We start from the raw sequence: 15,527 nt of genomic DNA, 5'->3' as shown, positions 1-15,527 counted from the left end.
CTACCGGAAGTTACACTAGTTGGTCAAACACAACGGTTCCCTGGCAGCCGAAGTGCTCTGTGGATTATGCCACATAATCACCACATTTAAATACATTTAAGGTAAGCGATGACTGACTCGAAGAGTACTCAATAATAATTTGACTTTTGCACAGATTGTAGCTAGCAACTCACGCTCGGCTAATAGCTAGTCAGCTAGCTGAAACAGTTGGCTAGCTATTTTGCCCACAACAGGACAGTCCGATGAGGGCATCAGGACGAGCTGTGAGATAGCTAATTAACGTTAGCTATCAAGATAGCTAGCTAAGTAGCTAGACCGTACTGAAGAACCAGCTCTTCTGTTTGAACGTTATAACTACCGGCGTTAGCTAGCGAGCTACAGAGCATTGCCAAAGTAGCAGCTGGCTAGCACTGATTAACGGTTATTGCATATGTGCCAACTAATTCATAACTAATTAATGTCAGATAGGTAGCTATTGATTAGGCAAAGGTCACAGAATCAAACTGTATGTATTTTTTGGTGTAAATATTTTCCTAACTGGCTATGCTCTCTTCTTTTCACACCTCCTAACGTACTCCTCAAGCTTACTAATGCAGAAACGGTCATCAAAATTGTTAAACGGTTAAAAAAAAACATTTGGGAATAACTGCAACAGTTGGACAATGGATGACGATACTCCAAACTTTTTGAATATTTATATGCTATTAGATAGACTGAATTATAGAGCATAAAACATTTTACTGGCATGAACAAATAATGAATGTTCAGGGATTTTGGTGGGAATTCAGGTATTTAATTTATTGTAAAATGTCACTTTCTTTCTTATAATGCACTCATTTTCTTATTTTATCAGATTTTGTTTTATTTCATTTTGTTAAAATAAAGGCAGTTACAGTGCATTTGGAAGGTATGGAAATGTATGCACTCACTAACTGTAAGTCACTCTGGATAAGAGCGTCTGCTAAATGACTAAAAATGTAATGTAAAATGTATTCAGACCCCTTAACTTTTTCAACATTTTGTTATGTTACAACCTTATTCTAAAATGGATAAAATTACTTTTTCCCTCATCAATCTACACACAATACCCCATGATGACAAAGCGAAAACAGTTTTTTAGAAATGTTTGCAAATGTAAAACAATTAAAATAATAAACTTAAGTATTCAGACCCTTTGCTATGAGACTTGAAATTGAGCTCCGGTGGATCCTGTTTCCATTGATCATCCTTGAGATGCTTCTACAACTTGATTGAGTCCACCTGTGGTAAATTAAATTGATTGGACATGATTTGGAAATGCACACACCAGTCTATATAAGGTCCCACAGTTGACAGTGCATGTCAGAGGGTGATGTACAGTGGGGAAAAAGTATTTAGTCAGCCACCAATTGTGCAAGTTCTCCCACTTAAAAAGATGAGAGAGGCCTGTAATTTTCATCATTAGGTACACGTCAACTATGACAGACAGGATTTTTTATGAATTTATTTGCAAATTATGGTGGAAAATAATTTTTTGTCAATAACAAAAGTTTCTCAATACTTTGTTATATACCCTTTGTTGGCAATGACACAGGTCAAACGTTTTCTGTAAGTCTTCACAAGGTTTTCACACACTGTTGCTGGTATTTTGGCCCATTCCTCCATGCAGATCTCCTCTAGAGCAGTGATGTTTTGGGGCTGTCACTGGGCAACACGGACTTTCAACTCCCTCCAAAGATTTTCTATGGGGTTGAGATCTGGAGACTGGCTAGGCCACTCCAGGACCTTGAAATGCTTCTTACGAAGCCACTCCTTCGTTGCCTTGGCGGTGTGTTTGGGATCATTGTCATGCTGAAAGACCCAGCCACGTTTCATCTTCAATGCCCTTGCTGATGGAAGGAGGTTTTCACTCAAAATCTCACGATACATGGCCCCATTCATTCTTTCCTTTACACGGATCAGTCGTCCTGGTCCCTTTGCAGAAAAACAGCCCCAAAGCATGATGTTTCCACCCCCATGCTTCACAGTAGGTATGGTGTTCTTTGGATGCAACTCAGCATTCTTTGTCCTCCGAACACGACGTGTTGAGTTTTTACCAAAAAGTTATATTTTGGTTTCATCTGACCATATGACATTCTCCCAATCCTCTTCTGGATCATCCAAATGCACTCTAGCAAACTTCAGACGGGCCTGGACATGTACTGGCTTAAGCAGGGGGACACGTCTGGCACTGCAGGATTTGAGTCTCTGGCGGCGTAGTGTGTTACTGATGGTAGGCTTTGTTACTTTGGTCCCAGCTCTCTGCAGGTAATTCACTAGGTCCCCCCGTGTGGTTCTGGGATTTTTGCTCACCGTTCTTGTGATCATTTTGACCCCACGGGGTGAGATCTTGCGTGGAGCCCCAGATCGAGGGAGATTATCAGTGGTATTGTACGTCTTCCATTCCCTAATAATTGCTCCCACAGTTGATTTCTTCAAACCAAGCTGCTTACCTATTGCAGATTCAGGTGTATTTGCATATATGGATAAGTTAACATAAAGTGGTGGAACAGGGCCGCAACAATCTAACACTTATTCTGTCTACCCTACGTGCACTCACCTGCGCTGTCCAGACTGCCTCATTCATTACTGTTGGTTTAGTTAATTAGCATTCCCTTTAGCTACTGCAGTTATAGACAAGAACAACGGAAGATATTACATTAAAATAAGCATTGGAAAGACCCCTAGAGACGACAACATACAATTTACACACTATTCGTATTCTTATATACATTACAGTTAAATTAGATCTTTAGAAAGAGGAGAGGCGCTGTGATACAAGATGTTTATTGAAGTTGCTTTTTATTTCAGCGCATCTCATTTGTAAACATTTCAACTGTATTAAATTATTACTTTTTTTCAATTCCTCAAAATAATAAACACCCATTAATATCTTTCTTCTTTCTCAAATAAAATGTTATTGGTCGCGTACACAGCGGATGTTATTGGTCGCATATACAGCGGATGTTATTGGTCGCATATACAGCGGATGTTATTGGTCGCATACACAGCAGATGTTATTGGTCGCATACACAGCGGATGTTATTGGTCGCATACACAGCGGATGTTATTGGTCGCATACACAGCAGATGTTATTGGTCGCATACACAGCAGATGTTATTGGTCGCATACACAGCAGATGTTATTGGTCGCATACACAGCAGATGTTATTGGTCGCATACACAGCAGATGTTATTGGTCGCATACACAGCGGATGTTATTGGTCGCATACATAGCAGATGTTATTGCGGGTGTAGCTAAACGCTTGTGATATACACTACCGTTCAAAAGTTTGGGGTCACTTAGAAATGTCCTTGTTTTCCAAAGAAAAGCAATTTTTTTGTCCATTTAAATAACATCAAATTGATCAGAAATACAGTGTAGACATTGTTAATGTTGTAAATGGCTATTGTAGTTGTAAATGGCTGATTTTTAATGGAATGTCTACATAGGCGTACAGAGGCCCATTATCAGCAACCATCAGTCCTGTGTTCCAATGGCACGCTGTGTTTGCTAATCCAAGTTTATCATTTAAAAAGGCTAATTGATCATTAGAAAACCCTTTTGCAATTGTTAGCACGGCTGAAAACTGTTGTGCTGATTTAAAGAATTTTGCACCTCTCAAACACAGGAAATGGATGGCTGAAAAAGACAGATCCTCAGGTGGGCGGGGGCATGTGCGTTGCTATACTAATGTGACACCCCTGACCAAAATAATACAAATCCCCAGGTTGTTTCACCTATTCCGCCCGTTTAGATCAGTGCAGATGAGGAAAGGAATCCACTTTAACACTATTAAGATGCTGGATAAATAAAGGTTAAATAAAAAAAGCTTCCATATTATCCAGGATGTTAAATGCAGTGTTTTTCAGCCCCCATCTACAGTGGGGAAAAAAAGTATTTAGTCAGCCACCAATTGTGCAAGTTCTCCCACTTAAAAAGATGAGAGAGGCCTGTAATTTTCATCATAGGTACACGTCAACTATGACAGACAAATTGAGGGAAAAAAATCCAGAAAATCACATTGTAGGATTTTTTATGAATTTATTTGCAAATTATGGTGGAAAATAAGTATTTGGTCACCTACAAACAAGCAAGATTTCTGGCTCTCACAGACCTGTAACTTCTTCTTTAAGAGGCTCCTCTGTCCTCCACTCGTTACCTGTATTAATGGCACCTGTTTGAACTTGTTATCAGTATAAAATACACCTGTCCACAACCTCAAACAGTCACACTCCAAACTCCACTATGGCCAAGACCAAAGAGCTGTCAAAGGACACCAGAAACAAAATTGTAGACCTGCACCAGGCTGGGAAGACTGAATCTGCAATAGGTAAGCAGCTTGGTTTGAAGAAATCAACTGTGGGAGCAATTATTAGGAAATGGAAGACATACAAGACCACTGATAATCTCCCTCGATCTGGGGCTCCACGCAAGATCTCACCCTGTGGGGTCAAAATGATCACAAGAACGGTGAGCAAAAATCCCAGAACCACACGGGGGGACCTGGTGAATGACCTGCAGAGAGCTGGGACCAAAGTAACAAAGCCTACCATCAGTAACACACTATGCCGCCAGGGACTCAAATCCTGCAGTGCAAGACGTCCCCCTGCTTAAACCAGTACATGTCCAGTCCCGTCTGAAGTTTGCTAGAGTGCATTTGGATGATCCAGAAGAGGATTGGGAGAATGTCATATGGTCAAATGAAACCAAAATAGAACTTTTTGGTAAAAACTCAACTCGTCGTGTTTGGAGGACAAAGAATGCTGAGTTTCATCCAAAGAACACCATACCTACTGTGAAGCATGGGGGTGGAAACATCATGCTTTGGGGCTGTTTTTCTGCAAAGGGACCAGGACGACTGATCCGTGTAAAGGAAAGAATGAATGGGGCCATGTATCGTGAGATTTTGAGTGAAAACCTCCTTCCATCAGCAAGGGCATTGAAGATGAAACGTGGCTGGGTCTTTCAGCATGACAATGATCCCAAACACACCGCCTGGGCAACGAAGGAGTGGCTTCGTAAGAAGCATTTCAAGGTCCTGGAGTGGCCTAGCCAATCTCCAGATCTCAACCCCATAGAAAATCTTTGGAGGGAGTTGAAAGTCCGTGTTGCCCAGCGACAGCCCCAAAACATCACTGCTCTAGAGGAGATCTGCATGGAGGAATGGGCCAAAATACCAGCAACAGTGTGTGAAAACCTTGTGAAGACTTACAGAAAATGTTTGATCTGTGTCATTGCCAACAAAGGGTATATAACAAAGTATTGAGAAACTTTTGTTATTGACCAAATACTTATTTTCCACCATAATTTGCAAATAAATTCATTAAAAATCCTACAATGTGATTTTCTGGATTTTTTTTCTCATTTTGTCTGTCATAGTTGACGTGTACCTATGATGAAAATTACAGGCCTCTCTCATCTTTTTAAGTGGGAGAACTTGCACAATTGGTGGCTGACTAAATACTTTTTTCCCCCACTGTATAACCCAGCTCTTGGGACAGGCCTTGTGGCCATGGCGAAAGACCCGTTGGCCGAAGCTGGTCTTCATTTTGATGAACTCAACAAGCTGCGGGTGCTGGAACCAGAGGTGGGCCAGAAGACCACGGAGCTCAAGGAGGAGTGTAAAGACTTTGTTGACAGTAAGAACATTCCATTATCTTCTGTTCTGTGTCCCAAATGGCACCATATTCCCTATATAGTGGGCTCTGGGGAAATGTAGTGCACTAAATAGGGAATAGTGTGTAATTTGGTATGGACGACTGGGGTTCGGTTCTGTAACTTGCATAGAATATTGTTTTGTAAAGATGGTCCACTCACATCTCTTCTCGATGTTAAAACTTGTGTTCTTCAAACGCTGTTGACACCTAATTACCGCGTTAGGGTTTTACTAACTTTCGTGTATTCATTCAATACACAGAAATCGGCCAGTTTCAGAAGATAGTGGGTGGTCTCATCGAGCTGGTGGATGAATTGGCAAATGCGGCAGAGACAGAAAAGATGAAGGTAAGGGTCTCTGCATTGGCTCTTTTAAGAGTTGTTGTGAGTTGTCTTGGTCCACCTTTACAGGGCTCAGACACACACAGATATGCCATGCTTGTTGTTCACTCCTTCAGTCAATTGTTTTCAACGTGTCAGTCAGAGCAACGTGACCGCTGGCTCTAAAATCTGCTTATTTTTCAAGCGATCTCAGGTTGAAAACAAAACGGCGGTCTTTGACTGGTAGCTAGCTAGGCCACTGAGTACACTTGCTGCACTTTTCTGTGGGAACGACCGAGGCCTTGTTATCTGTGGGAACGACCGAGGCCTTGTTATCTGTGGGAACGACCGAGGCCTTGTTATCTGTGGGAACGACCGAGGCCTTGTTATCTGTGGGAACGACCGAGGCCTTGTTATCTGTGGGAACGACCGAGGCCTTGTTATCTGTGGGAACGACCGAGGCCTTGTTATCTGTGGGAACGACCGAGGCCTTGTTATCTGTGGGAACGACCGAGGCCTTGTTATCTGTGGGAACGACCGAGGCCTTGTTATCTGAGTGAACAACATGCTGCTGCACTGCCTCCTTCTCCCAGGCTATTGGAGCCAGGAACCTGTTGAAGTCTGTGGCCAAGCAGAGGGAGGCCCAGCAACAGCAGCTCCATGCCCTGATAGCAGAGAAGAAGATGCAGCTGGAGAGGTAAGATTCATTTCACCTCAAAAAGCTCTCGGCAGGTAGCTTAGTGGTTAAGAGCGTTGTGCCAGTAACCCGAAAGGTCGCTGGTTCTAATCCCCGAGCCGACTAGGTGAAAAATCTGCCGATGTGCCCTTGAGCAAGGCATTTAACCCTAATTGCTCCTGTAAGTCGCTCTGGATAAGAGCGTCTGCTAAATGACAAATGTATTTATTTATTTAAGATGATTTCGACACCCGCCATATCAGATTGTTCTGAAATCGTTTTTTTTTTCTTCGGAAACAGATATTAATATTCCTGAAACATTATTTTGTTGAAATATAATTTGATGTCTGAGAATTTAAGCTAATTGATTGCACCCAAATTGGCCATTTTAATTTATAGGATTCGTATCACAGGAGGTTGGTGGCACCTTAATTGGGGAGGACGAGCTCGTGGGAATGGGGAGGACGGGCTCGTGGGAATGGGGAGGACGGGCTCGTGGGAATGGGGAGGACGGGCTCGTGGGAATGGGGAGGACGGGCTTGTGGGAATGGGGAGGACGGGCTCGTGGGAATGGGGAGGACGGGCTCGTGGGAATGGGGAGGACGGGCTTGTGGGAATGGGGAGGACGGGCTCGTTGGGGAGGACGGGCTCGTGGGATTGGGGAGGACGGGCTCGTGGGATTGGGGAGGACGGGCTCGTGGGATTGGGGAGGACGGGCTCGTGGGAATGGGGAGGACGGGCTCGTGGGATTGGGGAGGACGGGCTCGTGGGATTGGGGAGGACGGGCTCGTGGGATTGGGGAGGACGGGCTCGTGGGAATGGGGAGGACGGGCTCGTGGGATTGGGGAGGACGGGCTCGTGGGATTGGGGAGGACGGGCTCGTGGGATTGGGGAGGACGGGCTCGTGGGAATGGGGAGGACGGGCTCGTGGGATTGGGGAGGACGGGCTCGTGGGAATGGGGAGGACGGGCTCGTGGGAATGGGGAGGACGGGCTCGTGGGATTGGGGAAGACGGGCTCGTGGGAATGGGGAGGACGGGCTCGTGGGAATGGGGAGGACGGGCTCGTGGGAATGGGGAGGACGGGCTCGTGGGAATGGGGAGGACGGGCTCGTGGGAATGGGGAGGACGGGCTCGTGGGAATGGGGAGGACGGGCTCGTGGGAATGGGGAGGACGGGCTCGTGGGAATGGGGAGGACGGGCTCGTGGGAATGGGGAGGACGGGCTCGTGGGAATGGGGAGGACGGGCTCGTGGGATTGGGGAGGACGGGCTCGTGGGAATGGGGAGGACGGGCTCGTGGGAATGGGGAGGACGGGCTCGTGGGAATGGGGAGGACGGGCTCGTGGGATTGGGGAGGACGGGCTCGTGGGAATGGGGAGGACGGGCTCGTGGGATTGGGGAGGACGGGCTCGTGGGAATGGGGAGGACGGGCTCGTGGGAATGGGGAGGACGGGCTCGTGGGAATGGGGAGGACGGGCTCGTGGGAATGGCTGGTTTCCATGTGTTTGATGCCTTTCCATTTGATCCGTTCCAGCCACTGTTATGAGCTGTCCTCCCCTCAGCAGCCTCCACTGATTCATATCTTCAATAAATATAGTACCTAACATCCGATTTGGAACATAATTCTTTCTAACCACGAGGAATCCAATAGAATGATCCAAAGCCACCCACGGACCCCCCCACACCAATCCCACCCCAACAACCAGTATACAGTATCAGTTCTTAATGTTTGACAAGTAGTATGGAGCTGCTGCATGGAGTATTGTTTTGTTTCTTCATCCTATGTAGTGTATTCACAAAGTTGGATTCCTCGCGTCTTACTCAATATCAGGAAGAAGTTTGGTCTAAATCAGATGTTGGGTACTATTTTTTGTTTAATATTACGTGAATCCTATAAATGAAAAGGGCCAATTTGGGTGCAATCAATTAGCTTAATTTCTCAGATCAAATAAAATGTCAACAAAATAATGTTTCAGGAATGCTAATCTTATCTGTTTCTAACTACAGAAATGATTTCAGAACAATCTGAGATGGCGGGTGTCATGGCTTGCTGAAATGACATGGAACGTAGCCTGGTCCCAGATCTGTGTGTGCTTTTGCCCACTCCATTGTCAAGCCAAACATGTTTGGAATGACAATTCCATATGGAGTTGGCAAGAGAGCAGAAACGGACCGGCACCCAGGCTAAGAAGACTGAGCAGATTTGGAGTTTTTCTTATTCAATCTTGTTCTGAGGATAGCTGTGCCTCAAGGCAGAAACGAACGTGATTGGTTTAATTTATTAGGCAAGAAATGTAAGACTGAGGTCAAGTCTCCTTGGGCAAATCTATTGTTAGTGTCTCATTCTCAGGGGTTGACCTTAGTCAGTCAGTGTCTCATTCTCAGGGGTTGACCTTAGACAGTTAGTGTCTCATTCTCAGGGGTTGACCTTAGACAGTCAGTGTCTCATTCTCAGGGGTTGACCTTAGACAGTCAGTGTCTCATTCTCGGGTTGACCTTAGTCAGTCAGTGTCTCATTCTCAGGGGTTGACCTTAGACAGTTAGTGTCTCATTCTCATGGGTTGACCTTAGTCAGTCAGTGTCTCATTCTCGGGTTGACCTTAGACAGTCAGTGGATTTTAATGAAGTTTGTGTTTATCTGTGATCTATTCCAGGTATCGCATCGAGTACGAAGCTCTCTCCAAAGTGGAGGCTGAGCAGAATGAGTTCATTGACCAGTTCATTCTGCAGAAATAAGGGGCGCGTCGAAGGCCCGAAGTGTGTCAGTGTGCGTTTGTGACCATGTTTCCAGGGGTGCCTTGATTGTTTTCTATGGGTGATATCCACTACACTATGGGTTAACGGGAATCGCTCATCCGAACACAATAACCCCTCTGACACCCCACAAGCAATCCAAAACTGCTCCAACTAAAACAGACACGTTTTTGCTTAGACAGCAAGACACAGACTACGTGCAAAGTTAGAAGTAACTTCTCAGCCTTCTTTTACAGCGTAACATGTTCCTCTCTAGCAGGTATCTAAAGTGACAACCCTCCTCCTCCTCCCCCCAGTTATCCATTTTTAGCATTTAAGTGTTGAATATAATTAGAACCTGATGCTCTATGGGCGTCACGCCTTTCACACCACTACAGTACGTCAGACAAGCAAATGGGGAAGAAAGCTATTTATATACAAAGGAAAGTATTTACACTATTTATTCCAAATGAATTACTATGTATAGATGGTTGTATTACCTTTTCTACAAGTGGAAAACAATGTACAGTATTTGCATGTTACTGTAAATAATTTCATGATTTTGATGGGAACAAAACACATTTATTTTTGCTGTGTGTTGTCTGTAACCCCGTCATCTTAACTCAGTCTGTTTACATCTAAGGTACGAATAAAGTTGTGTTCACGTTTTATCTTCTCATTCCACCATTGTCTGTGGGACCAGACACACCAAAACATTTTCTCTCAGGTGGCTTATTGGGATTTCAGGCCAGTTTATAACCAAACAAGTACATTCGAAAAGTATATTAATAATTTTATGTTTACAGTATATATCAAGAAATGATCGAATATACTCATACTCTGCATTCATCTTATCTATGTTAAAGGTTAGTAAACCAACTTTGAACATATTTTGATTCTATTGGTGTCAACATTCTTGACTATTTCTCATCTGTGTGCAGATGATCAAACATCTAAATTCTTATGAAGAATGTTTAACATAACCATTATATTTTCTTGACTTAAAATGTACCAATTGACAATTCATCACTTGAGAATAAATACAAAAAATCACTCTGAAAATGTGTACTGTAGGATAGACTAGAGGTATGATTGCCTGGATGGATAGACAGCCGGGGTCACAGTTGGAGATTGACTATACAGATGGACTAGTAGCCTGTTTGTGCCATCGTGCCAACTCCATGTCACCCGTAATGGACAGCAGTGGAGTTGGACAACAGCACAAACCGACTGGCACTCAGACTACTAATAGAGGAGTGTCTCATTTGATCCTCTTGGCCTCCGCAGAGCCCTTTCCTCCCTGAGTGTTGGTGTCGTAAGCTGAGCCCTTTCCTCCCTGAGTGTTGGTGTTGTAAGCTGAGCCCTTTCCTCCCTGAGTGTTGGTGTCGTAAGCTGAGCCCTTTCCTCCCTGAGTGTTGGTGTTGTAAGCTGAGCCCTTTCCTCCCTGAGTGTTGGTGTTGTAAGCTGAGCCCTTTCCTCCCTGAGTGTTGGTGTTGTGAGCTGAGCCCTTTCCTCCCTGAGTGTTGGTGTTGTAAGCTGAGCCCTTTCCTCCCTGAGTGTTGGTGTTGTAAGCTGAGCCCTTTCCTCCCTGAGTGTTGGTGTTGTAAGCTGAGCCCTTTCCTCCCTGAGTGTTGGTGTTGTAAGCTGAGCTGAACGGCATGGTGAACAGCAGCATCAGAGGTACGGAGCGTAGATGACTGCAAGGGTGTAGCGCTCCTTCTGGGTCTGGGGGCCAGGGTGGTGGCTCCGTGGGGAACGGGTAGTAGAGGATGGGGGTTAGGATGGGGGGAAAAGGGTGGTGGCTACGTGGGTGGAATAGACAATGGCCGGGGTCCTGATCCTCCTGGAAGAGAACCGCATTAGGTTGATTTCCTCTCATGTCATGTCAGCCTTGTCATCATGTCTGATCTGTGGCATAACGTCTGCGTTTCAAATGGCACCCTATTCCCTATATAGTACACTACTTTTGATCTGGGCCCATAGGGCTCTGGTCAAAAGTAGTGCACTATATAGGGAATAAGGTGCCCTTTGGGATACATACACTGGTAACGGGGTGAGTTACACATGACTATCTACTAGGTGTCAAATCAAAGGTCTTCTTGCAACATCGGCCTAATTTTATAATTCCCAATACCACAGATGTTTACATGAGTTTGCTAGCCATATGGGGCCCTATTCCCTATATAGTGCACTAGTTTTGACTGCCCCCTAGTAGTGCACTACAGGGAAAAGGGTGCTGTTTGGGATGTATCCCATGTTATCTGACCTTTTTGAGGAAGGCATATGCAGCTATGGGGAAGAACAGTGTTTGGACCAGGGCCTCGCAGAAGATGGAGGAGGGGGGGGTCCAGCATCATGGGGTCGCTGAACTCAGCCCCATACCATCTCAAAAGATCTTTCAGCTTAAAAAAATAAACAAAATATATTTGTAAACACTAAATATCGTATCACTATAAAAGTAAATGTGGTGTTAAAAGTGATTTCCAGCATCCCCCAAAATAAAACGGTGCTATGACGCAGCTACTGTAACGCCTCGACCACACCGATAGTCTTGTGCAAAATAGTAGCAGCATCATCTAGATACAGTGGGGAGAATAAGTATTTGATACACTGCCGATTTTGCAGGTTTTCCTACTTACAAAACATGTAGAGGTCTGTAATTTTTTATCATAGGTACACTTCAACTGTGAGAGACGGAATCTAAAACAAAAATCCAGAAAATCACATTGTATGATTTTTAAGTAATTAATTTGCATTTTATTGCATGACATAAGTATTTGATACGTCAGAAAAGCAGAACTTAATATTTGGTACAGAAACCTTTGTTTGCAATTACAGAGATCATACGTTTCCTGTAGGTCTTGACCAGGTTTGCACACAGTGCAGCAGGGATTTTGGCCCACTCCTCCATACAGACCTTCTCCAGATCCTTCAGGTTTCGGGGCTGTCGCTGGGCAATACGGACTTTCAGCTCCCTCCAAAGATTTTCTATTGGGTTCAGGTCTGGAGACTGGCTAGGCCACTCCAGGACCTTGAGATGCTTCTTACGGAGCCACTCCTTAGTTGCCCTGGCTGTGTGTTTCGGGTCGTTGTCATGCTGGAAGACCCAGCCACGACCCATCTTCAATGCTCTTACTGAGGGAAGGAGGTTGTTGGCCAAGATCTCGCGATACATGGCCCCATCCATCCTCCCCTCAATACGGTGCAGTCGTCCTGTCCCCTTTGCAGAAAAGCATCCCCAAAGAATGATGTTTCCACCTCCATGCTTCACGGTTGGGATGGTGTTCTTGGGGTTGTACTCATCCTTCTTCTTCCTCGAAACACGGCGAGTGGAGTTTAGACCAAAAAGCTATATTTTTGTCTCATCAGACCACATGACCTTCTCCCATTCCTCCTCTGGATCATCCAGATAGTCATTGGCAAACTTCAGACGGGCCTGGACATGCGCTGGCTTGAGCAGGGGGACCTTGCGTGCGCTGCAGGATTTTAATCTATGACGGCGTAGTGTGTTACTAATGGTTTTCTTTAAGACTGTGGTCCCAGCTCTCTTCAGGTCATTGACCAGGTCCTGCCGTGTAGTTCTGGGCAGATCCCTCACCTTCCTCATGATCATTGATGCCCCACGAGGTGAGATCTTGCATGGAGCCCCAGACCGAGGGTGATTGACCGTCATCTTGAACTTCTTACATTTTCTAATAATTTGCGCCAACAGTTGTTGCCTTCTCACCAAGCTGCTTGCCTATTGTCCTGTAGCCCATCCCAGCCTTGTGCAGGTCTACAATTTTATCCCTGATGTCCTTACACAGCTCTCTGGTCTTGGCCATTGTGGAGAGGTTTGATTGTGTGGACAGGTGTCTTTTATACAGGTAACGAGTTCAAACAGGTGCAGTTAATACAGGTAATGACTGGAGAACAGGAGGGCTTCTTAAAGAAAAACTAACAGGTCTGTGAGAGCCGGAATTCTTACTGGTTGGTAGGTGATCAAATACTTATGTCATGCAATAAAATGCAAATTAATTACTTAAAAATCATACAATGTGATTTTCTGGATTTTTGTTTTAGATTCCGTCTCTCACAGTTGAAGTGTACCTATGATAAAAATTACAGACCTCTACATGCTTTGTAAGTAGGAAAACGTGCAAAATCGGCAGTGTATCAAATACTTGTTCTCCCCACTGTTGGTGTGCAACAAAAGTTCAACATTCACCTTCCGCTCCCATTTCTGTCAAACGTATGCACCACACAGAACGCACTGCAACTACCTCTGCAAAGCAATGCTGCAATGCAAACACAGCGTTACATTGGAAATGAATGTACTTCTGGTGTACCAAAATGAAAAACACTGTCGGTGTGATCGAGGCGTTTCACTTCATCCACTTCCAACCTTCCTTCATGGACCTACTTCTACTACACACAGTCAATTAAACACGTCAAATTTACCTGTTGAGGATACACCTGTGCAGGAAGCAACGGCTGAAGATCAATGAATAATGTAATAGGAATGTGAGAAGCAAAATAAAATAAAGATATACATTTTATTCTCTTAGTATACGAAGAATACCCATATTGTATCAAAGGAAATATACACCAAAAATATATATATAGCTATCTAAGCTTTAATTTAGATATTTAGCAAGAGACCATGCAAATCTAATAGCATTGAAGGAAAAGAAGGGTAGGGCTAGTGTCGTAGACATGTTGGATGGTCCGATTCTATTGGTTGATCTAGTTGAGGGGCTGTACTGAATCTGTAGGCGCTGTAAACATTTTGAACACAGCAACCTTCCTTCCTCGACTTTCAACCGACCATTGATGACCGGTGACTACTTCAAGCCTAGGGAGATAGATAAAGCGAATTGGAACCAGGCCCTATAGTTGTAAATTCCACGTGATTTTGGCGCGACACAGGCAGCCAGTATGGCGGTATGGGACGTTTTCAGTTTGTTGACATTCTTATGGTACGGTTAGTTGCGCTACTATTTTGTTGAAAAATGCCTAAAGCTGCAAACCATCTTGATAGGTTTTGGTCGCAGAGACGGCATCTAAGGTTATTCGGTGCGCTCCAACATGTGCGTTCACTTGTGTCAAAGTCGAATTGTACCATTCTGACTAGGTTATCGTCGCTCGGCATAAACCTGACACTGCACAAGGATACATCGAAAGTGATATGTCAAAAGTGTTTTCGTAACATAAGTAAGGTTGAAAAAACAATGCGTGTGTTGCATGCATGGAAAGCTGCAACGCAAACACCAGCGTTTGGAACTCCCAGCGAAGAAGTTGTGAAGGCCCAACAGAGCCCAATAGAGACATGGAGAGACGCTACCAAGACGAGGTGCTTTAACTGTAATTCCTTGAATGAGGTCCCTGAGAAGAAGCGACAACGGGAACCAAGCCCACCAGCTACAGGCAGGGGTGCCAAAAAGAGATGCGATGCCTCTACAAAGGCCCCTGAGAAGAACATTATGGTTGAGGTAACTATAACGTTATACCTCTATAACCCTAACATGATCATGTATAGCTACAACTCTCTCTAATGTAGGCTATCTCTGAGAAATGGGCTCTGGCTATACTAACCAGCAGTTTATACAGCTGTCGATGACCATTGTATTTCCATCTGAAACCTGTATGCATGCTGGTGGTATGTTTGTAGTGTTTCTGAGGATCTATTCATGAATGAACTGTTGCACTCTCCAGAACGTGTGTGTAACACCAAGCCCCCACACTAGACATGCAACACCAAGCCCCCACACTGGACATGCAACACCAAGCCCCCACACTAGACATGCAACACCAAGCCCCCACACTGGACATGCAACACCAAGCCCCCACACTAGACATGCAACACCAAGCCCCCACACTAGACATGCAACACCAAGCCCCCACACTGGACATGCAACACCAAGCCCCCACACTGGACATGCAACACCAAGCCCCCACACTAGACATGCAACACCAAGCCCCCACACTGGACATGCAACACCAAGCCCCCACACTAGACATGCAACACCAAGCCCCCACACTGGACATGCAACACCTAGCCCCCACACTAGACATGCAACACCAAGCCCCCACACTGGACATGCATCACCTAGCCCCCACACTGGACATGCAAGACCAAGCCC

General features: G+C 44.9%; 1 protein-coding gene and 1 pseudogene across 2 annotated transcripts; one reads left to right on the top strand and one right to left on the bottom strand.

Annotated features, from left to right (window-relative positions):
• Positions 1-2: 2 nt before the first annotated feature.
• Positions 3-10,074, top strand: LOC311105923 (intraflagellar transport protein 20 homolog). The gene is made up of 5 exons (XM_084148159.1): positions 3-101; positions 5,511-5,660; positions 5,939-6,024; positions 6,591-6,694; positions 9,327-10,074. Exons 2-5 carry the CDS (start codon positions 5,534-5,536, stop codon positions 9,406-9,408), a joined length of 399 nt encoding a protein of 132 aa, XP_084004285.1. The 5' UTR covers positions 3-101; positions 5,511-5,533; the 3' UTR covers positions 9,409-10,074.
• A 592-nt stretch (positions 10,075-10,666) lies between these two features.
• LOC311106252 (sigma intracellular receptor 2-like) lies at positions 10,667-13,970 on the bottom strand (annotated as a pseudogene). The gene is made up of 3 exons: positions 13,846-13,970; positions 11,667-11,807; positions 10,667-11,248 (listed from the first exon to the last, which is right to left on the bottom strand). The product of its transcript is annotated as a sigma intracellular receptor 2-like (transcript).
• Positions 13,971-15,527: the final 1,557 nt, after the last annotated feature.

This window comes from Coregonus lavaretus, assembly GCF_964263955.1.
Source record: "Coregonus lavaretus genome assembly, chromosome: 30".
Taxonomy (NCBI): domain Eukaryota; kingdom Metazoa; phylum Chordata; class Actinopteri; order Salmoniformes; family Salmonidae; genus Coregonus; species Coregonus lavaretus.
The sequence above is the reverse complement of the archived record's forward strand: the minus strand, read 5'-3'. Positions and strand labels throughout refer to the sequence as shown.